At 45.4% G+C, this 24445-nt stretch overlaps 1 protein-coding gene and 1 long non-coding RNA gene across 5 annotated transcripts in view; one reads left to right on the top strand and one right to left on the bottom strand.

Moving 5' to 3' along the window:
• The window catches only part of SACS (sacsin molecular chaperone), an 83538-nt gene that overhangs the window by 41030 nt on the left and 18063 nt on the right, over positions 1-24445 (bottom strand). For all 4 annotated transcript variants that reach the window (XM_049701300.1, XM_049701301.1, XM_049701302.1 and 1 more), the window contains exon 3: positions 4820-4970. In XM_049701300.1, coding sequence (XP_049557257.1) covers positions 4820-4970 — 151 coding nt within the window. The remainder of the gene's footprint in view (positions 1-4819; positions 4971-24445) is intronic.
• On the top strand, positions 5553-23329 carry LOC117197435 (uncharacterized). The gene is made up of 3 exons (XR_004478066.2): positions 5553-6211; positions 11253-11435; positions 16386-23329. It is a non-coding gene; the product is annotated as an uncharacterized LOC117197435 (long non-coding RNA).

The raw sequence follows: 24445 nt of genomic DNA, 5'->3' as shown, positions 1-24445 counted from the left end.
CTGAAAAATGCCTCAATATTCGTTTTCCTTTCGGTGACTGCTCTGTTTCCCACAAAGGCAGGGTACAGTGTGTGATCATGACCCACAGGAGCAGGTAATGGACTGCTTTTCTGAAAAAATGCCAGATCCACTTCTCCCCAGCAGCGCACTCATGCTACTGAGGAGTGACTTTCAGGCAACGGTCTGCAAATGCTACCCCGGCTCTCGCCTCTGGTAGAAGAGGTGAGAACTGCCTCTGCAACCGACCCTTCCTTGACAGGGAGGACAGGGTTCTGAAGGACACTGCTCTCCATATCACGACTCCACCATCTCCATCGTCCACCCCCCACCTCAGACGGCTGCCCTCCAGGCTCCCAGAGCTCGGCCTGCCAAAAGGCAGCTTCAGCGGCCCTCCTCCACCGACAGTGGCACCAGCGTGTCCATTCCCAGTTCCCCTCACATCTCACTCGGTCTTCTCCACTTCCAAATGTTCAGACTCTCAACTTCTGTTGGATTTTTATAACTATCTCCCATCTGGTCTCCTTACTTTCTGTACATCATCTTCATTCTAGTCCCCATTTCTAAAATACAAATCTGAACATGGTTGTTAACAGTTGTTACAGCTCCCAGTTTATAAAGCACTTTCATATACGTGTTCCCACTGAATCTTAAGGCGAGCCTGTAAAAAAAACCTCTGTGCACAGGAAATACGGACAAAGATAATCACAACAGTACTGTTGTTAACAACAAAAATTCAGAAACAACCCAAATCCTATGACATATTCACACAGTGGAATATTATCCAGCAATGAAAAGGACTTAACTAAACTGTACATAAACTGGGGTGAATATTCATAACATAATACTGAGTGAAAAAAGCTAACTCCAAGTTGCTGCATGTGGCGTAACAGGCTTCTTGTTAAGCTCACAGACAACTAAAAGCAAACAGTACGTTGTTTAGCTTACACACATCCATACAAACACAGGTGTCCACACACACACTTACGATAAAACTATCGAAACAACTAAAAAGGCAACAGAATAAAACACACGAAGAGGTAAGGCAAAAGAGACAGGCGTACAGGCTGGGGAAGAAAAGAACAGAGGGAAAGGAAACGGGCAACAGCATTCTAGTTCTCCAGTTGGATGATGTCATCAAGGTTGTTCATTCTATTATTAATTAACTAATGAATTGATTACTAAAAGAGAGCTATGCATAAGCCAAGGGCTAGTAGTCCAATTCAGTTAGCTAAGGTACTTTTAAAGAAGAACAGCAAGAAGGGAGGAAGGAAGGAAATCTGTAACACAGGAAGATGTCTCCAGGTGTTAAAGAGGACTTGAAAATGAAGAATACACGGAGTAGAACCCTGCTGGTGACAACACACCTAACCGCCGTGTGAGCCTGACACTGAATGCTTTTGGTAGATTGTAACCAGTGGCCCATAGCAAGGCGGTGATTCTCCCAAAGAGAAATCAAGCAGCAGAGATAACCTCAACAGTGCTACCTGCTTTCTCCCCCTGAGCCTGCCAAGACTTGGGAGTTCTGCTTGGGCCTCTCTCCTTGGACCCTAAATCATTCAACCAAGCAAAGTGACACGGGTCGTGTTCATCTCCAGAGGCAACGAAACCTTAAACGTTGCCCATTTCAGTCTTCATATTTTGTTTCAAACAGAATGATGACAAAATACTTTGAACGCCGGGTCTCTGTTCAGGCCAGCCTAAGCCTCCCTTAAGGACCTCAGAGACGCTCACTTTCACTTACTAGGAAACAATAACTCTCTCCAAATTGTGAAGCAAATAGTATAATATTAACTGCAGTCTGGATCTCCCAACACTTCTTCCTCTGTTCAGCTGTCAAGAACACAAGGAAGTTCTCAAGATTCAAGAGCTGATAGGCAGGACATTGCTGATCAACTAAAAGACAGGAAAGGTAAGCAATACTTCAGACCTCCGGGTTTGAGGCTCAAACACATTTGGCTCGAGGAGAAAGTGTCAGGAAGATACGCAGCTCTAACGAACAGCTTCACTCTCCTCACAGGACAGGAAGAAGAACTTACAGATTCCTCTTCCAGACCAGGAAAAGCAAGAGAGACAAGGAGAAGGATGGTAGGTGACCTGGAAAGACTGAGGACCAAGTAAGTGCCCAATGCTAAGTCCAAAACCAACCAGAGCCAGCGAGTGACACCGAGGTGTCAGCAGCTTTTGTTTCTTTTTACCCTGAAATATGCAGAAGTCTCACCAATGATTCAAATCTAAGAGTTTCGGAGCGGCACTGAATAAAAACGGAAAGAAACCACTTCTGTGAAAGATTCGCTTATAAAAAGGAGACCCTTCTTGATGACACGCGTTAGCATCACTAAGTTCACCAGTTCGGTAGAAGTCACAGCCTGTCCTCTGCATCAGGAGAGAACTGTGCCCTCTGACTGTTTTCTAGGAGAGCTCCATCCTTGAGTTCAAAGTTCACTTTTAATGGTTTAAGCTCTTCTTTGTTTTAAAGAACTTTTATTTATTCGCAATAGACAGCCTGACAGGTTCTCTCTGATGTGGAATAGTCAGAAGTCCATAGACTTTGGAATCAGACAGACGTGGGTTCAAATCCGGACTTGATACTTTATCTCTCTGAATCTTAGCTTTGCTCTTCTACAAAATGGACTAGTCACAACCATCTCATGAGGCTGGCTGCTCTGAGTAGTAAATGAGATGATACATGGAAAGTCCCCAGCAGAACAGTGTGTGGAACATGGTTAAGTGCTCAGCAAATGTTAATCATATTCCCAGTGAGTTTACCAAGGTGCAGAAGGAGAAACGCACTAAGCAAGTTGCTTCCCAAAATCATGTCCCCGGCCCTGACCGCTATCCCTTGAGCTTCAGTGCCAGAGCCATAGCTGCCTGTTGACGATCATGCCCTAGACTCTTACACAGCAGAGACCTCAGAACGGGTCAGAATTCATTTTATCCCATTCCTACCAGAAACAGGAAAACAGATTCTAACATGTTACTTAACCTGGCCTCTGTTACCCGCTGGTAATACAGGAACAGGATCTAGGTCATTTACCTCTTCATGCATGTTCCTAGACGCTTTATACTCTGCCACCAGCTCAAACACATGCAAAAGCGAACTGAAACCTGGATCCCCCGGAACTTGTTCATCTCTGCTAACTGAGCATTCTTTTCCTGGTCTGACTCAAGGCCTGTGAACATCCTTGGCCGGGCCTTCTCCCTTATTCTACATCCAACACCGCCACCACCCCTCCCTCGGTCTGCACAAACACACACCCCCGTCCGGTACCAAACCACCATAATTTTCTTTTACAAAGCCCGCTGTGCATCCTTTCCTCTCAGTTTCAGCTCCACGATCGAAGGCTGGAAGCTCACCCCTCGCTCTAGCACAAGCTTCCTAACTAGACTCCCCACCGTGCACCCACTCAATCTGAAACACGCTGCACACCACGCCCGCGTCCACCATCCCACAGCAGTGCTTTGCAGAGACACTTCCAGAAACCTTTCCAATAGCAAGACAGAGCCCCAACTGACTCTTTGGCTCTGACCACATCTAGGGGATAAGATGACAAAGGAGAACCAGAGGAACAACCAAAGAAGTAGGTAGAGGACCCGGGTGGGTACACAGGAAGGTCAAGAGCCTGGGGCAGACACAGATGAAGAGGTAAGAATGACAAGCTTTCCTCTTCAGCCCTGCCCAAAGCCCTCAATCAAGCCACTGTCTCACACCAAAGACCCTGGGGAACCAAGGAGTAAGGAGAACTGATCCCCGGAGGATCACAAGAACACAAGAATCTGTCAAAGAGGGCAAGAGACCAGAGGGTGCACCCAGGCACACAGAAGGCCAAGAGTACACTGAGAGGTTACAAATCACGGGTACCAAGCATGTCCCCAATATTTGTACTGTGTAGTAAGGAAATCCAATACTTGAAATGCCATCCTGGGTGGTTCAAGCAGTCCTTGTGTATCTGGTTCAACTCTTTTTTACCTCTTTATCACTTAAAAAGTGAAGATATTTACTAGGATAAAATAGTAAGTTAATTTCTAGTAAAACGTCTCCATTTAACACCTCCTTTAAGAAAACTGTAGTATTTCCACCAGTCTTAAAGGTTATATATAACATGAAATACTCCAATTTTCCAAAGTTTTGATCTGTTAAATCATTCATTTGCACCTTACAAGTTTTACTATAAATTTACTCCTCAAATAACAGCTTCCGTGTTAAAGTATGCCTGAAGAGCCTCTCGGTCCTAAATTTCTGTGATTCAGAGATGGGTAGAAACATCCAAGACATAAAAGGTGAAAAAAAGTACTGACCAGGATTCCAGTTAAATGCATAACAAAGTCAGAAATATATGAGTAATGATGAAGTCACTTCAGTGGTTATGGCTCCGAAGAAGCAAACCAAAAAAACAAACAAAAAAAAACCCTCTTGCTAAAACGTCCATCAAAAAAGTATCTTAATTTCAGGAAGTGAAGATTCAGACAAAAGGGGGGAAGGGGAAACAATGCTGAAACGGCAAATCGACGGATTCACAGCAGTGACAGGCACACAGCCCCGTCATTCGATCGGTATCCACCAGGCATGATCATTTCCAGGCGAGCGGGAGCCCGGTCGCCCGTCCCGGCCGCCCCATCCCCGGCCTCTCCCCCCAGACCCCGTCCCCGGTACACCCCGTCCTCCGCCCCCGTCCCCGGGTCCCCGTCCCCGGTCCCCAGGCCCCATCCCCGGGCCCAGTCCCCGGTCCTGCCGTCCCCCGGCCCCGTCCCCAAGCCCCGCGCCCCAGCCGCCCCATCCCCAGGCCCTACCCCCGTCCCCGGGACCCCGTCCCCGCCCTACCTGCCGGCCTCCGAGCCACAGACGCTGCTCCGACGCGGGGAAGCCCGTCTCGGCCGCGATGCGCCGCTTCACGTCGCGCACCGTCCAGATCGCGGGCACTGCCATCGTCCTGCAGCCCACGCAGCCGGGAAGCACGGTCACCCGGAGCCACCTGTGTGAAGGCAAAGGCCTCAGCGGGCGCCACGTGGGGCCGTGCCCTGGGCCGACCCGCGCTCACCTGTCGCCCATGACTTGTCCTCACCGCCGGCGCTGCCGCGCCCGCACCATGCTCCCGCCGCAGCCCGCGCCTCCCGGCCCGGCCCGCCGACAGGGAGCCGCTGGAGGAAGCCTCGGCCGAGCAGGGGCCGGCAGAGGCGGCGGCGCGCTCTCGGCCGCAAGGGCCCCGGAGGCGCCGCCCGCGGGCACGCGCCCGCCAGGACCGTTAGCTGAGGAGACGCCTGGCCTGCGCGTAAGGCCCACCCGCAGGCCCTGCCCCAGGCCCCGGGCCCCGCCCATCCGAAGGCCCCGCCCCCATGGACCGTTCCGGAGGAGATGCCCCTCCCGTCAAGCCCTGCGTCTCCCTCACCTTTCCTTGAGGAGACCCTATACCCACCAGGCCCCGCCCCCCTCAGGCCCCGCCCCGCCCATCAGGACTCGACACGCCTACAGGCTCCACCCCACCCGGATCTGTAGTTGAGAAGCTCCCTGGCCCCACCCCTCCCTCACGCCCCGCCCCCGCCCGCCATCCCTCCGTCTGCGACAATGCCAGGCAGGGACCGCCAGCAACACTTCGCTGGAAACGCGGGACGCAGGTTTACAGAAGACTTGTGTTTTCCTTGACCGAGTTCAGAAGTGCCAGGACATGCAGAACTAGACCTGCATGGCCTACGTCTCCTTCAACCGTAGTGATTTGAGTCTCTGGAAGCATCTCCAAATGAGGTTGACGGTGGCCTCTCGGGCACCGGCGGGGAACGAGGCGGCCGCAGAAAAGTGTCCCCGCGGATTCGTTTCCTCTTTGTTTTTAAGGTACAAAAGGAGGATCGATGATTCGGTTTCCTGATGGAGTAAGGACTGCCAGCAGGAAAGTGATAGATGAGAATGCACGCGAGCGTATCCTATGACGCGTTAAAACATATGCAACTTATTTTGGCAATATTGTCTTCCGTTGTTGTGGCCCGTTTCCCATCACACCTGCAAGCTCCTTGAAATCAGAAGCACGAGTCTCAGAGTTGATGGAATCGCCCCAGAGTGACTAACGTTGCCTTGTAATTGGAAAGTGTATGTGGCTTGTTGACGCTTCAGAACATGTCAGTCCTTTCTTCCGGCTAAGTCTCTCGTAGGTGTGGAAGAGACACATTGCAAAAAAAAAAGGCAACGTCTACTCAGGCAACTCAAAGGCTCTGTCGTGAACAGGTAAACTTGTGTGCTTCTTGTTTAAATACCCTTAATAGAATTAAATTTTAGTGTTGACCCCAAAAATGGTATTAAATACTGTTTTTCAATTTTACCCAGATAATATTACTCAGAACTCACTATCAGTAATAAAGATACAAAACACCCTTACAGCTGTTCCATCCCTTCCTTCCAACCGTATTTAAAAGTGAAGTTGCTATAAGTCATGCAGGTTTTTCCCTACTTGGAACAAGTAAGTATGTTCAATCAATTACAGGAGAACATGCAAATTCAGTATAAAGATCAGGCCAGAAAACCCTAACGGATGAACGTTCACGTTCACTTCTTCAATCAGACGAGGCCATACAAGCAAGTGCATTAGAATATCAACAAGTGGAAAGACTGTGAGCGCTCAGCCCTCTGCTAAAGTGCCAGGACAAATCTTTCACACCTCAATCCTTTGATAACCCTCAGATCTCTGATTTCCTTAAGGAGCCAGGCAAACAGGGTGTAGTGGCAAAGGAACAAAGGTGCACAGTGAAGACTCGAGAGACAAAGAAATGATCTGAAGGGAGAGGATTTCACAAGAAGTGAAGCAGATTTGGCTGGGGAAGGAGGCTGATCACAAAAAGCTTTGAACACCTGGAGTTCAAAGTACACTCAGGATATCCTTTAAAGGGTTGGTCAGCACGGGGAATGCAAATCTGGAACTCAGGCGAGGTGTCAAAGCTAAGGATATAGATTAGGGAATCATTCTTTTAATCACTCTGTTGACGTTTGTTAAACCTCTCCTGTGTTTTAGAGGCACACACTTCTAAACTGCAGGAATATAGCAATGAACAAAACAGAGTCCCTATCTCATGCTTACATTTTGAGGAAGAAGACAATAATAAACAAGTGGACAAATGATACATAAATTCACGCTATGAGGTCAGCCAGTTCTGTTTAAGTGAGGGGAGGGCGTCGGGGCAGTGCAAGATGGGACAGGAAAGGCACTCGGATGGTCGCAGAACTTCTTCCTAAGAAGTGACAGCAGAGGCCTGGGTGAAACACAGGAAGATGAGCTTATCCAAAGAGAACTTACAAAGGGGGCAGAGAACTGGTGCAGCTCACACTCCCCTCCTCTTTCACCTGCACTTGGTGTCGCTGCCTAATTCTTCCCCCTCTTCCAGTTCTCTCTCTGATCCATGCCCAACCCAACACAAACTCAGATTTGGAATTAGTGTCTCCTGTTACTGGTGGCTTCCCGGGGCCTGGAAAAGGTCCTAACACAGAATAGGTGCTCAGTAAATATATACAAAGAAAGGAAGGAAGGACTGAGGGAGGGAGGGAGGAAAAGAGGGAGAGAGGGAAAAGAAGGAATGAATAAATATCTGGAAAATACAGAAAAGTGTAAACTCAAACATTATTCATAATTCTAACACCAACCTTAATACAAACAACAATTTTATACACGGCCATAAATTTAAGGGTTTTTAATATGATGGTAATTATACCATGAACACATAGTAGTTTTCAATGTTTTTATCACTGTGTAAATCTCATTTCTATTAACTGCCTAACTTTCCATTGAGAAGAAATATCTTAGGCTACTTAACCCGATGAATAAGTACGGTAGTTTAATTTTTAATAAGTATGGGTATTTTAATTTTTCAAAAGTGCACAGACTTCGAAACTGTTGAATATCTGTTCGTGAAATGTCACCATTACGTATGATAAGAAGGAAATCTGCAAAACGTATTCTAAGAAGTGTTAAGCTGAGCCTTATATCCATTCTGTAGGAACCTATTATCAAATGCAGAACAGCAAGAAGCCGAAGCTTTAGTCCTTTCTTTTAGAACGAGTCCAAATCAGTAAGATAGGAGGGGGTCATGGGACCACCCTCTGAGCCTGTTTCAGTTATAGAGGCGGGCAAATGAAGCTGTTTTATTGGACAAGCTGGAGTCAGCAGGACGCAGAGAACAATGTTATTCCTTCTCATGACCCCTGTTTTAACTTGCCCTGGTGCTTTCTCTCTCTTTCCCTGGATGACGTAATCTGGCATTGCATGGGCCCCAGCTTCCCCATCACTCTTAGATGATGAAAATCTTCCAGTCCCTAATATGGACACGTTTTAGTCACTGAAAATCCTATCCAGGGTAATCATCAAAATGCCAGTCCAATCCAGGGTAAAAACTCTTATTAAATTTTTATTCTGGTCCATTTGCAATCTCACACTGCAGTTTAGAAGCATAGCTCCAGGCTCAGGTTAACTTCCCCTGAAACAATGCTTTGTGATTTCACAAACTGGTATGCGCCTGATAGCATATCTTTGATCAGAGGGAAACAATTAATTAGCCCCTTCTGGAAAATGTTCTCCACTTACACAAAGACAAAAGTATAACAAATCATTATTCCTTTGTTTCATGAGTCAGCACAGGGCTGTTTAGCTTGGAAATAAAAAGATGAGGACATTGTGGGCATGCCATTCAGCGAAGTCCTTAAGAATAAGTCAAACCATAAACGAAACAGGGAGAGGAAAAAGATCTCTAAGGGAGAGAAAACAGCACCTGCAAATCATGGAGTCAAAAATAGCAATAAAGCTGAGGAACTTCTAATAGTTCCCTACGAAAAGGTCAGAGGGCAAAATTCATGCTGGGGCATAAAAAATATGACCACGCGGTCGTGAAGTCTCTATGCCACATATGGAGTGACTGGAGGGGATGGGGAACCCCTTTCAGATTTTAATCAGGTTAGGCGATCATAGCTACAGTTTACAAAGATTCCTCAGGCAGCAGAACTGAGGGTGACTTAAGGAGACAAGACTTAAACTAGGAACAAAACCGAGGGAAAAATTGTATCCATGAGATTAAGTAAAAAGCTTCAAAAAGGGCGTCAGCAATGCCAAGTAGCTGAAGTGCCCATAGGACCTGACACCAGGGAGGCCATTGTTGACTTAGTTCTTTGCTCCAAAGCCTACAGGAATTTGTAGGATCCAGGGTCAAGCTATTCAGCGTGGCATACAAGGCTCATCACAGCTGAGCACCAATCAACCTTCTCAGAGTCTTCTCAGGCCACCCTGCCAACCATATTATAGCCTGTATCCGAGACCAGCTGATACTAATATGTAACATTCATGGAATACTCACTACGTGCCAGGCACCCACTAAAAACCTTCTGTGATTCAGCTCATTTGATCTTTCCAACTATGCCGTGAAGTACATAAAAACCTCAACTGTCAGGTAAGGAAAATGAAACTAAATATCTTACTTACAGATCATGGGAGAGCGAGAATTTGAACCTAGGTCGTGCAACTCCAAAGCCCCAGCACTGTTCAGAGTTAAACTACAATATTTATAAAATGCAGTCACTTCACTTTGCCTGGCTCTCCTCGTGGGCTCCACCTGCGTTGTCCCACCTGCCTGCATCCTCTACCCACCCCTCTCCATCTGAGAAGTCCCTAAGTCATAGTCCCAGAATCACCACTTCTCAAAGCTTTCCTCAACCCTTCCAGGCTGCTTCCTTCTGTATAATCTGAACATTGTACATTCACATTGGTGCTATAGCGCTGATCACATTTTTATTAATCATATTTCATTTCTATTCATCGCAATGCATTTTTCCTTGAATCTTAAGGGCCAGCACACAGAATTATTCAACAAATGTTACTCAGGCGTTTGGGGTTAAATGAATGACTGCATATAGGTGGATATTCACTCCACTCCTAAGATCAGTCAATAAGGTTTCATTTTGGTTTTTATTTCTGTTCAAAATGCTTTTGGCTGCAAGTAACTGACTACCTGACTAGCAGTAGCTAAACTGATAAGGGTTTGTTTTTCTCTCACGTGCAGAGGAAGACCGCTCTTCTGCAGTGTCAGGACCAGCACCCCAGTGACGTGGGGACCTTCTCTCCTTCTCATAAAATGGCTAATACAGCTCCAATATGTCCATATTCAGTGTAGGAAGAAGGAAGAGGGAAGACACCCATCCTGTCTGTGTTATGGGAAAAGAAGAATTTTCCCAGCAGACTTCTATTTCTCTCTCATTAGCCAGAAGTTTATCACATGGCCACCTCATAGCTGCTAGGAAGGAAGGAAAGTGAACACAGTTGTCTCTCGGTATAAGGAGCAGGAGGGAGGGGGGATTGGTTCCACGACCCCCGTGGTTTCCAAAATCCTTAGATGCTCAAGTCCCTTATATAAAACGCCATAATATCTGCATATAACCTACACACATCTGCGTACTTTGAATCACCTACAGGTTACGTATAATACCTACTACAATGTACATGCTCTGTAAGCAGTTGCCGGCTCCTGGCAAATTCACGTTTTGCTTTCTGGAACTTTCTGGATATGGAGTTTCCACGGGTTTATTTAGCTCTTCAAGCCTCCATAGTAGGTTCCAGCAAGATCGTAGGGATTTGTGAGTGATCACGGGATCAGCCCGCAGCATTGCTCTAGTCTACATGGCAAAATTATGTTCAAATAATCTGCAGAAATCTTAGAAAACAGCGCAACTGATAAGATTTTAAAAGATGCCGTGTAGTAACATACCAAGGTACATTTTTCTGAAGGATGGGGTAGGGGTGATATTGCGTGCAAGTAATCTTTCTTGGCCTTGGGATGGGAATTTGGGCAGATCCTATGACTTTTTTGCTCACTCTAATATAATGGCAGTCCTGAGGTCACTTAGTTATTTCAATTCTATGATTGGAAGAAGTTCAGCCAAAATCATTACATAAAAATTCAACCTTCAATCCTCATTCGAAGGGTCAGTTTTCTCCTCACTGAAGCCAGCACCACCCCACACTAAGGCGGGTGGTCAGAGCCTTCCTAGAGGGAAGGGGTGGGGTGGGGGCGGTTCTCCTCTCTCCTTGTTCCCCCAAGTAGTCAGCTGCGATTGAGCCCACACAGGCCAAAGCCCTGAGACAGGAAAGGAAAGAGGGTGGTCTGTTCCTACTTGGCTGGGTGGACCTGAGCCCTGAGGGCCTGGCAGGTGATTGCGGTCACCTTTCTCTTCCTTACCCCTGTGTTACTGAGCCTCTGTGTTTGATAAACCTCCCCCCGTTCCTGCTTTCCGTCAGATCGCCTGACCTTGAAGGAGCATGGGAAGTCCACCGTCCTGAGTCAGACTTGCTGGTTTCCACTCGTTTTGTCTCCATGCTTTCCTGGGGCATCCAGCACCTGCCCTCTGCCCGCCACAGCCTCTACTGCCGGTGAATATCCTAAAAACACTGAGTTGGACCCTTTAAAAGGTGAATTTTATGGTATGTGAATTATATCTAAAAATAATAACATTGTAGTTGATGCGGAGGCAAAGGCATTCCCTGTACCACAGTGTGTAGAGTCCCTCTGGGCACAAACATTTGTGAATGTGGCTACTTTGACTTTTCTGGTGAGTCCAGTGGTTTGTCTATTTAACCATCTTCTTAAGATGCTCTGAGTCTTTTTCCAGAATGTTCGGAACTGACATCTTTGCCCTCAGATACATACAGGAACAGAATGAAATACAAACTCCTTAGAAGGACATTCAAGTTCTACTTTGTCACGCTCATCTCTCACTCCCCGCCCTCGCCCCAATTTACTCTCCCCCACCCCTCCCACCTACCCTTCTGGGCTGTGCTACAGCCTCATGAAATTAACTCCCCAGCTCTCTCACGTGGTCTCTGCCTGTATTCCCCTTCCTTCCCCGATGTCCACTCCTCCTTCAGATGCACCCCAAGTATCCTTCGCTGGGAAGCCTGGTGCTCACCTTCTAGATGACTTCCCCCATGGAACCCACAACTCCACCATCAAAGCCTTACGCACAGTGATCCTTTGCACGGAGGATCTGGGCTTCAACCAGTGAGGCAGAGCTTATCCGGCAAGCCACGTTCAATACAACAAGCCAGACAAGTGACAGAACTTCCCTTCTCTTTGTGCCAATGGAGACACGGTGTCTTAACTTTTTTTTTTTTTTTGAAATAACTTTGATTTTATTTGTAATTGTATATATTTGCTTATAACTTTGACAAAGAACATCAAAGAATTTGGCACTGAAATCTCATATTGCCGTGATTAAAAGGAACCTGAGAGCTTGGATAAGGGCAGGGTTAATAATAATGATTTGACTATGATATCTTATCCCTGAATGCTTTTGACATATTTTATAGTGTTCTTTAAAAGCTCAGTAAATATAGTATGGTATCCTGGATTGGTCCTGGAATGGAAAATGATACTAGTGGATAACTAGTGATTACAAATAAAGTCTGGAATTTAGCTAATGATAATGTCCTAATGTTGTATCAGCTAGAACTCTTGTGATTGAAAGTAACTGAGGCTCAGCTCAGTGTACAAGGAAAATGGAACAATCATGAGTTTATCTCAAATTAGACTTGGTATGGTACAAACTTCTTTCTCTCTATTCTGCTACTCTCTCTGTCTCTCTCCTCTGGATCCCTCTATGTTGCTCTAAAAGAAAACCTGTGTACTTCACTAAGATGCCATTGTTAGCCCCAACCAGTTATCTACTTAACATTCCAAGTGGAGGAAATGTATGCTTCCCTCTCCAATATCTATGTATGAAAAGTGCTAAAGAGCTAAAATCTATTTTAGTTATTTATTCACCGTTGAAATGATTACTAAGCCTGTTCATCTTGGCCATCCAAACTCATGTGATCAAATAAGAATCAACCAACTACAGGGAAAAAAACTGTCTTCGGAAAACTGAATCTATGCAGTCATGTCACCAACATGTATGATCTCAAACAGGATAGGGCTTCTTTGCTACATGCTCCCATGGCATCCTGCATATTCCTCAGTGAAATTATTCTAAATCATCGCAAGTCCGCCTTCCTCATAAGATCATCTTTGGTGACTTGAGTTATGAAATATTGCCTTACTCATCTTTCTATCTCCATGTTTATCTGATGTTAGTAACTACAAAATATTTGATGAAAGGAGACAGAAAATAAATCAATCTGATGCAGATAAGAAAAATAACTGGAGTTAGCACAGAATATGTTAATATTCGTTTTTGTTTTTTGGCATTTAAGCAAAATTAATTTTGTTTAATGGAGGCGTTAGATTTTAGTCCATGCCTCTGTTCATTTCTCTGAGGTGTAAGTGACATGTAATATTAGTTTCAGGTGTACAACATAATGATCGGCTCTTTGTATATATTGCAAAATGATCACCGCAATAAGTCTAGTTAACATCTATCACTACACATAGTTACAATTTTTTTCTTGTGATGAGAACTTTTAAGATCTACTCTTAGCAACTTTCAAATATACAATACAGTATTATTAACTGTGCTCACCATGCTGTACCTTAAATCCCCATGGCTTATTTATTTTATAAAGATGCTCATTTTTAACATAGCTCCTAGATGCTAGCTTTTCCCATCTTTTTTTTTTTTTTAAAGTATTATCCATTTAACTTGAAGGTGAGGTTCTAGACTCAGCATTTTCACATAATGAATGAGAATCCACTGGAGCATCTGGTTTCTAGCCAACAGGTGAAAGAAATCCAGCAAGGCTCTTTAAACCCCATTCAGGATGGGAGTCAGGGTGGCCCAGGAAGCCTGAATGATCATCTCAGATTCTCACTTATTCTTCCCTTCTACACAAGGAAGGAAAATGGAGATAGACGAGACGGTGCCTTAACTTTTATTTTTAGTTCCATTAAACATGCTTTGGAAAATGATGTCACGTTTCTGAATGAACATTCCTCCCTTTCCTCCTTCCAAAGAGGGACTACGAATTCCCTAAACTGCTGTAAAAGTTTTGAGAAAATAGGATTGTATAGACTTTACATGATGCTTTTGAATCTATTGTTAGTGTGAATGCGAGGTAGTTGTTTGGTTGCCAAAAATCCTAGATGATTCAAAGATAGCTTTGCCAAAGTGAAATTAACCAGGAAGGGCCTTAAGTGTAGTCATGGTTATACACAGCAATGGGGTAATACGAAAGAACTTTGCATTAGAAAGGAAAACAGTGACTCAGGCCCTCAGAGTTTGTAAAGGTGACACATCTTGAGCCATATTAGCCATTTCAGGGAATAATAAAACCACATATGGTTTCTGAATTCCTCTTCCATTATGACGACCTTGATTAAACATCCTCTTGGAATGCTTTATAGAAAATACGGAGATAGAGTGAGCTAACTATAGCAGTATGTTCATTAAAATAAATGTACTGCATGTTAATAATTAGAGTGTTTTAATGGAGTCTCGGCCCTAGACACAATGGTAGGAAACTTACGACATAAACCTATAAAACACTCCATCATAAAACTGATTAAATTGAACATAAAAAACGGAAATGGTATGAGCAACGAATACCATAATACACTCTAATACACTTCTTCCTTTTTTCTGTTTCTTCCAGCTATCGATATTGTGCTTTTCTTTCAGGAAGTTAATAATTTTCCTTCTGTTTTGTCCTTTATTTACACAAGTTGCTTTTCTTCACTTTCCACCTGTCTCCATCCTCCACCCCTTGTGTGGAGGTGAACTGATGGTCAGACCCAACCCCCCCTGCAGCCCCGCTCTCACGCCTTTCCATGGGAGGGATGTCACCGCTCCGAGCTCACTTCCTCACCTGTACGACCCTTCCTCAGGGTTACGGTGAGGTGAAAAGGGCTGTCGCTGACCTGGGAGGGTCGCATTTATTCATACAATAAAAATGCGTGACAGGGATTCCCTGGTGGCGCAGCGGTTGAGAGTCCGCCTGCCGATGCAGGGAACACGGGTTCCTGTCCCGGTCCAGGAGGATCCCACATGCCGCGGAGCGGCTGGGCCCGTGAGCCATGGCCGCTGAGCCTGCGCGTCCGGAGCCTGTGCTCCGCGACAGGAGAGGCCACAACAGTGAGAGGCCCGCGTACCGCAAAAAAAAAAAAAAAATGAAAGGGAAAGTGCTAACATAAAGGAAAGCTCCTGAGCGTCACGGTGGTGTCTTCCATTAAAGGTTTTCTTGGATGAGCACGGCCGCCTCAAGTTCCCGTCAGGAAAGAGACTGCCCTCCTGGTTGATTCTGTGTCTGGACTGAGTTCTGGTTCTTCCTTTTCCTGCTTCATCGTCTTTGCTCCCAAGCGTGCCCAAGGTCAGCTCCCATCAGCTCCATCCCTCACGCCGTCCTAGATCTGCATCCCTGCCAGCCACATCCCCCCTGCTCACGAGGAGTCCCACTCCAAAGTGCCCTGGGATTCCCTTCAGGTGCGTTTCCCTGTGTCTGTGTGTGTTTAGATAGAATTTATTTTTCTTTCGTCTCTTTAAACCTTCTTCGGAGAAGACCACGCACACGGGCTAACTCTCAACAAGACGTATCCCTCTCGATGCCACGGCACAGTCTCCTCTGATCCCCACTTGCTTCTTCCAGCAGGAAGGCAGTGCAGCCTATTCCTGTCTCTCAAGAATATTTCTGTTGCTGTGTGGGCACTAGGTTCAGAGTTTGGGAAGATGAGTCACCTAACCGCCTCTAAGATCGTATCACAGAGACCACTGACCACTGTTCACTTAAAGCAGTCATTGGGATGGTGAGAAATTCAAAACCACCCATAATAATAATACCTGCCATAATGAAACACTTACTGGGCACCAAACACTTCTAATTTAATCTTCCCTAAAATCCTATGAGGCATTTTTTTTTTTTTTTTTTTTTTTTGCGGTATGCGGGCCTCTCACTGTTGTGGCCTCTCCCGTTGCGGAGCACAGGCTCCGACATGCAGGCTCAGCAGCCATGGCTCACGGGCGCAGCCGCTCCGCGGCATGTGGGATCTTCCCGGACCGGGGCACGAACCCGTGTCCCCTGCATCGGCAGGCGGACTCTCAACCACTGCGCCACCAGGGAAGCCCTATGAGGCATTTTTATTTCTATTTTACAGATTTTTTTAAAAAAGAGATTCAGAAAGGTTATAACTTCCCCAGACCACACACAGGGCCCAGATCTAACCCCACTCCGTGCAAACCCATACCCTGTCCATACCCCCATATGGGGTTGTTATTGGTGCTAATAGAGATGTTTATATCCTGGGGAAAACATGACTCCAGGGTACATGTTATACTGTTCAAATAAGAGAATGGTTTTCATGTATAAAAATTGCTGTGGCTCCAGAGACCGATTTGGGGTTCACTCTAAGGAAAAATACTCCACCGATTAGAACAATACTCATTTGTATTCATTTATCACCAACCACATGCTGAATCTTTCACACCCACTGTCATATTTCATTCCCAGGTAAATCTACAAAGAAGACATTATCAACCACATTTATAAACCAGGATTCAGGACCCAGAGATGGCAAGTAATTTGTCTAAGATTTCCTTACAAATGCCAAGTGTCAATACTGGAACCCAGGTTTCCATTCAACTTCCTTATTCTATGCTGCTCCCCAGAATTGAAGTAAAGGGGAAACACTTTGCTTGAGATTCTAAAAATCTCACACAGTCAGCATGCTTTAGGGATAAAAGTGCCCTAAAATCTCTCCTAAGAGCTAACTACGATCTTGTGTTTTCAAGCACACGGCAATTTTATAGTCTGGCTGGATGTAGGCGGCACAAAAGCCCTCACACACATGCTGGAAAACACTTTTGAATGAATATGGTAAAGTCAGACAAAGACAAATATCATACGATACCACTTATATGTGGAATCTAAAAAAATGGTCCAAATGAACTTATTTACAAGACAGACATAGAGTCACAGATGTGGAAAACAAACCTATGGTTACCGGGGGAAAAGTGGGGGGAGAAATAAACTGGGAGATTGGGATTGACATATACACACTGCTATACATAAAATAGATAACTAATAAGGACATACTGTATAGCACAGGGAACTCTACTCAGTATTCTGTAATGGCCTATATGGGAAAAGAATCTAAAAAAGGGTGGATATATGTATATGCATAACTGATTCACTTTGCTGTACATCCGAAACTAACACAACATTGTAAATCAACTACAGTACAATAAAAATTAAAGATAAATAAGTAAATAAATGTGATAAATATATAAGCATGAATTACAGAATAGAGATATAGACATATCTATATGTCTATATAGATATAGACAGCAAACAGGGTGATATTTTACAATTCACTAGTTCTGTTCAGTTAATTAGAGCCAATTGAGTTACTTGTGTAAAAATACACTCCCCTATGTTTAGTTGTTAAGCAGCGTCTCAGATAGAATCCCTAGACCATAATTTGATTAAAGTAACATCCTTTGGATCAGAAGTATTTGAGAAATGAATTTATGAAAAATGGAATCTTTTTTATTTTGTCGTATTTTATTTTTAATATTTCTTGCTTACATTCATTAAAGATTTTTAAAAATAGAAAAACATGTTCTTATTTATCTAATGTCTAAATATTTGGACTTGGAGTAATAATGTCAATGAATGATCACTTCAAAAGCTGACCATTGTTTTATCTCTGTGCAGAGTCAGCACCACAGTAACTTGAAAATATGAATCATAGAAACCGTGTCCACAAAATTACAGATCTGTGAATTTGTGGAAAACAGTGTTCTGTTTTTTTCCCTTTGCTTTATATAAAACGAGGAGCATGCTACAGCCTTCTTACACGGAAGGGTTTATTAACAGCTTCATGCATTTGCTGTTTGGAGAACAATGATAGTAGTTGGCAGGCAACCACTACTGGAGGGGACACAAAGGAAATGCTAGTTAAAAATAGGTCAAGAGAGCTTTTTAAGGAAAATTGGGAATGAATCCATAAAAAAACAAAATGACTGAATTTTACATGATTACTGCAATTGAACAGACGCTTCATCTGTTAAAATCCTACATTTTTGCTCATTTCCCGAACCATTTCAAATTTTCTCTTGATAGGATTTTATTGGATAAACTAGATAGTTATAAAATGGAAAAAGAAGATGTCTATTTACTGACTGCTTCTAAAAATGAATATTTCTGAAGCACCAGGGACAAAATTTTTAAATAGAGAAAGGGTAGAATAATATTCAAATGTACAGTTTTTCTTTCAGAATTCACCCAAATCTAAATCTAAACAAACCGTATGATTGTTCACTATTTCCATAATCTTTACAACTATAATGGCTAAGTAATTTACATTAAAAACTCATCAATGGAAAACTATTAAGGGCAACTGAATGTAGTTCAGAAAACACATAATGTCCTTAGCAAAGAAAGTTATATGTGTATTTGTCTTGTAAGCCTTTGGTCACTTTCTTGCTTTCTAAATATTTTCCCTTTTTGGTTAAATAATCTAAAGATATTATAGATGCAAAACAAATATTCCAAGAAAGAAATGCTGGTCATTCTCTGCAAACCCTCTCCTTACACATCCAGTCGGCCACTGTGTCGAAGTGCTCAGTCCTGATCAACACCTTTTGAGTCTGGCGCCTTAGACCGCTCGGCCATCCTGACACGACTGATCAACACCTTTTGAATCCAGTCCCTCCATCTGTTCCTGTTGGTTCAGGCCCTTACCCTCTTTTACTCAGACCACTAGGTCAGGGTCCCAGCTCTTCTCACTGCCCCAAATCGTTTCCCCTCCGACTAATCCTTCCTGTTGCCACCGAGTTGATCTATAATGAAGTACGACTGAGCCTTTCCCCAGCATAACAACACTCAGTGCTTCAAGTTCAAAGGCTTCAGAGACAGGCTCACCTTTCCTGCCTTGTCCCGCCCTCCTTCCTGCGCATCCTCCCAGAGCCCTGCAGCCATGCTCATATCGGGGTACCTTTTTTGCACATTTCCCTGGACATTCTGTTTTAAAGATGTTAAAGTGGGAAAAAAAAAAAGCACCAACAGCTAGGCACGGCTTAACCAGTCAACTGAGTGGACGCAGAAGGTTGAGACAACTCAATCCAGGGAGAATCCATGCTATGAATTGAAAGAATAGGCTAATCCTAACCTAACCCTTTGAGCAGCCTTCTCTAAATAATTGTAAGTAAACTGGGTAACATTCATGGTATTTACTCTAAAAATGTATGGTCAAAATTTCCTGTTCCAGAATAGGGAACAAGGGTTCTTAATTATCTCTTATTGTAACATGACCTATGGATCCAAAGAATATGATGAGGTACTATTAGTAAAGTGCAGACGTAGAGATGGCCGTCCCAGTGTTTGCCTTTTTTCAGTGGCTGTGAGCAGTGGACAGAGAAGCCATCAGTTGCCTCCTCCGTACTTAACACGGTATCTGCAAGACACGCGTCCTCCTTGCAAACCTTCTCTCCTCTCCTCCTGGGGCTCGACTGAAGTTTTAAGCTAAGCCCTCCCTAGTTAAAAATAAAGGTATGGTAAACGTGTGTGACGGGTCTGTAGCACATCACTGTCTTTTAAAAAACACATTTGCCTTCACCTTTCTCCATGCAGGTGAAAGGAACAAATTAAATACTGCCTGAAATCCGTTCATTCGGGACTCTGCACTCCGCCACCACTTCCTTGCAACGTCAGAACGGTCAACTCCTTTCTGTTTTTTTCCCTTTTGTGGGCAGTGGGGAGCAGGTAGCACTTTAACGTTACGTCAAAATGTCAAATGGTTTAGCTGTGCCTTCAGAGGCGAGATGTCACAATCACATGCAATCACTTATCCAGCTTTTCTGTCTTTTATATTTTCTACGATTGTTCTAGGGATTTTGTATTTTCCTATTCACTCTTTGAGGGCTTTTTCTACAGAACCTACTTACTTGGTCTAGGAGGTGCTGCAGCTTTCAGATTGAGTTTGCCTCTGAAAAGAATTAGCGTTTTGTTTCTGTACTGTTTTTCGATGGCTACTGCTTTCAATCATAACAGACTAGAAATGAGAACCATTTACATTAAAGTTTCACATATAAATGGTTTTGCCTACTGCTTAATTTAAAAAAATCATCTCGAGTCCATTTGACTCTATGCTATCACTTCTCTATGAGATCCCTTCCCCCAGCACCCCTCCCCAGGAGATTCAGTAAATGAGATAATTTAAAATCCTGTTTCATGCTGGGTAATAAGTTAACTTTCTACTATTCTGAAGAAGAAGCTATAGTCGATTTTTCAGCGAAGGGGACCTTCCTAAGCAGTGTGTAAAGGGCAATGATTCCAACTGCCGTGAATGGTAAATAACACACGTGTTTCTATGGCTGTGACTGTTCCCCTTCTCCCATCTGTGCCTTCCGGTGACTGCACCGAACTTGCCGCGGCTCCGCCCACGAGTCCCTCCTTCCCCCAGAGGAAACTGCCTGGAGCGGAGCAGCCCTTGGGGCTCCTCGGAGGACCACCCTGCAGTTTAAGAAGTGCCCCCCGGCACAGCTGTACACCCAGGGCCCTGCCACGAAGACCAGGGAAAAATAAGACGTCTAAGGGTTCGCTTTAACACACTGACGCAAAGAGAAAGAGGGTCGTGAACAAATGTGGTGGATTTCAACCATCACTGAATCTGCCCATTGGCTATATGGATGTTCATTGCAATAGTTCCCCCTACTTCTGTGGAGGCCTGAAATTTACCTGTGGAGGTAAAATTTTTATCACAAGGTAGAGGGGTACCAAGGGCAAGCACAGGATTTCTGTCAATTCCAGGTAAGGAGGGAGAAAGCCCAAGCACCCCTCCACATACACCAACGCTTTCCCTTTGCCCCATGGGCCCACTCTCCACCCTGCTCTGGGCCCCTGGCCAGAAATCCCCACCACCCACCAAGAAGGACAAGAAAGACGGCTTTGCAGCTGCTCATTAGGCTGGGATGGTGGTGGCAGCACCGTTCCTGGGGCGCCTGCGTGATGACAGATGCTCTGGACTGTGGGTGAGCCATCAGGGCTGGTTTCTGGAGGATGGAGGGATGAGAGCAATGGTGCCCTTTTCCACATCAGGGACTACACAAGTGTCTTACATTCACAGTCTCTGATCTAACATTATTATAGGCATTATCTTCCCCGTATTATGAAAAGAAGTGACTTACTCAAGGCTCCATGACTAGTAAACGGGATTCAAACCAAGTTATGTCTGGCTCAAAAGTTTATACTCTTCCCATTACACAATTTGTTTTCTCCTAAAGGAGCTGGGAGGGTGCTTGTTGAGTTGGTCTTGTTGTGTTTGGATGCAGATGTAGGTGTCTAAGGAAGAGAGGAAAGAGAAGACACAGAAGGGACAGGATGGGAACCATCCTCCCCTCTCTGGCCACACACGAAAGACCGGTTTGGAGCCTATGAGGACAGAAGGTGAAGGACCAGTGCCCTGAAATACTGAATGGGAATAAGTCCATGCAGCACTGCCTCTTTCCTAGGAAACAAAATCAGCACGGGCTTGAGGAGAAGCCATTCCTCTTCCCGACCTACCATCCACAGGTGACAGTCACTTTGGTCCCAAGGGTTCCATCGGGATAAAGTCTTACTGAGGCACCAGCTGCAGGGGTCATGACAAGTGCCCTTGACCAAGAGGCTCAAGTGGAAAGAATGTGAGCAAATTCGTGCCTGGGCCCATAGGAGATGTCACCGCTTGGAGGACATCCAGATGTAGCTGGGGAGGAATTTAAGCCAACAAGAAGAGCATGGAGGTTAAGGTCTTACCAACAGGTGAAGCTCTGAAGCTATGGAGACATGGGTGTAAATATTAATTGACCTTATTTATACTCACAAGCTATTGGAACCTAGGAGGTGCGGAATAATTGCTAATCCGCTGTTCTTTCTTTGGACTCTACCTCCCTGGCTCTGTTCCGGGGTTACTGCCACCAAATCCATGACTCCATCAGAAGTCAGGGCTGGCAGGGTTGCTTCGCCCTCTACTGCGCACCTGCTCTTCCCTGTCTGGGCTTAGTTTTCATACAATTGGACTCAGCTTATCTGCCTGCTCTCCTGAAGACTGGCCTCTGCTCTCTCATCTGAATCTTTGTTACTTCGATTATGGGATAGTAGGAAATAAATATTTGGTCTTTGCCTCTGGGTCCTGGCACAGAGCTCGTAAAACTCTCGGAATTTCCTGAGTGATAAGAGTGTTTTCTGTATGCTGATGGCAGGGCCCCCAAATAGCCTCAGACGGGGGTGGGGAGGGGAGTTGGTCACCCCAGGAACCAACCACATGATTAGAGGGTAGGAACTTTCTGACCCGTTCTGATCTCCAGGGAGGGGAGATAGACTAGAGATCGACTTCAACCACCAACGGCCAATGATTTAATCAATCGCGCCAACATGATGACACTTAGCTGGGAACTCTGGAACGACCACCAAGCTGCAGGAGTTTCCAGGCTGGTAAGCACATGGAGGTGCTGGGAGGGGACGTGCACCTGGAGAGGGCCCGGGAGCTCTGCACACCTGCTGCCCCCAAATCTTGACCTATGCATCTCTGCCATGAGCTGTTCCTGAGTTGTATTCTTTATAATAAACTGTAGTCATAAGTAAAGAGCTTTCTGGGTTCTGAGTCAATCTAGTGAATTACTGAACCTGAGGGCGGGGGTCCTGGGAATCCCTGAATTTGTAGTGGGGGTAGCCCGGGGATCCCGTCCCTGCTGGCACCTCGAGTGAAGGCAATCCCGCAGGACTGAACCTGTAACCGTGGGGTCTGTGCTAACTCTGGGTCGTTAGTGTTGGAATCAACTTGAATTGCTGGACACCCAGGAGGTACTGGAGAGTTAGGGAACCGATGGTTGTTGGAAAGATCCTCATCAGGTTGTCCACATTCATCTTAAATGACATTCCAACACTGCCAGGTGGTCAGGACATTCTCCCAGCCTCCCTGGACAGACTGACACATGAACCAGCATAGTGCCATCAGGTAAGGGCCTCCTACACACAGCCCTCCTGGCCAGAACTGCCGTCATCTCTCACCTGGGTTGTGACAGCAAACCATAATGGGTTTCCCCGCCTCTACCCCTGCCCTTCACACAGCAGCTAGAGGGACCCTTTTACAAAGTAAGTCAGACCGTGTCAACCCCCTGCAGTGGGTTTCCATCCCCTTCACAGCTTCCTCTTCAACCATGACTTCGACTCCCTGGCCCTCAGTCCCTCCCCACCAGCACACCAGTCTCCTCCCTGTTCTTGGAACGTGCCAAGCAGTGCCCACCTACGGGATCTGCACGTGCTCCCCTGTCTGGAACATTCTTCCCCTAAATAGCTTATGACTAATTCACTCACCTCCTTCAAGTGTTTGCTCAAATTTCATCTCCAAGAGGTCTTTCCTGAGCATCCTATTTAAAACTGTGACACACGTTCCTACGACACCCCATCGCACTCCCACCTCCTTTTCCTGCCCACTGTTCCTTTTGTTCCATTGCATGAGGTACCATATAATTTAGTTATGTATTATGTTTACTGTGTACTGTCTTCCTCTGTTAGAAAGGAAAAGTCACAAAAGTCGGTATCTACATCCATTTCATTCCCTTACATATTCTAAAGACCAGGCATGATAAATGCCCAACACGTGTTAGTTGAATGAATGACTTTAAGGACAGAGCTTTTGTAGCGAGCAGAACTCTATGGGGTCTTCCCGGAACAGACCACCCCCACCAAGTCCCCTGCCTGCCTCTTGTCTGTAGAAAAACTATAGCCTCCTAGGCCTTCCCTGAGTTCCAAAGAGTAAATTTAATCAGAGAAGTGAGAAAACGCAGAAGGAAAGGAAAACAGTCAAGCAAGACAAAATAATAATAGTTTAGCCATTAAACAAAGTCAAGGACCTTTAGTTCCTCCTCCAGGGCTACAGATGATATTCTGAGCCATGTCCTTTGAGCTGTTTTGCAGATACTGAAATCCCCACCAGTTAACTGCATGCTGCCCACAAGCATGGAGACCCCAGACCAGTTGGAACCAGAAGGTTGATGATGTTGACTCCCAATCACTTCACCACCAACCAATCAGAAGCACGTCCACGAGCTGATCACGCCCTCCACAAGCCCCTCCCCCTGTCTTTAAAAGGCCTTCCCTGAAAGCCATCGGGGAGTTTGGGTCTTTTGAGCATTGAGCTGCCTGGTCTCCTTGTTTGGCGCCTGCAATAAAGGCTGCAAGTTTCCTTCACCACAACTGCGGGGTCAGTACGCTGGCTTTACGACGTGTGGGCGAGCGGACCCAAGTTTGGATGGGTAACGGTTTGTCTGGAGGATCCTAATTGAAAGGGCTGCACTGCCATCCCCTGGTTGATGGACACTCAACACCTTGGATGGACCCTGCAGGAAGATAGCACTGGTCCAGTTGTGGCCGGGCTTGAACCTGACAAGGGCTCTCCACTTGGCCAAACTTCAGAAGGCTCCTCTGAGCCCTTTTTTCAGCTAGGCCTTGTCCTCAGGCTCTGTCTTTGAATGGCATAGCCCACTTTTAGCAAGAATCTCCTCACCCTTGAGATCTGATTAACCCCC

The sequence above is a fragment of the Orcinus orca genome, chromosome 18 (assembly GCF_937001465.1).
Source record: "Orcinus orca chromosome 18, mOrcOrc1.1, whole genome shotgun sequence".
NCBI classification, from domain to species: domain Eukaryota; kingdom Metazoa; phylum Chordata; class Mammalia; order Artiodactyla; family Delphinidae; genus Orcinus; species Orcinus orca.
This window is presented reverse-complemented; position numbering and strand designations above follow the sequence as displayed.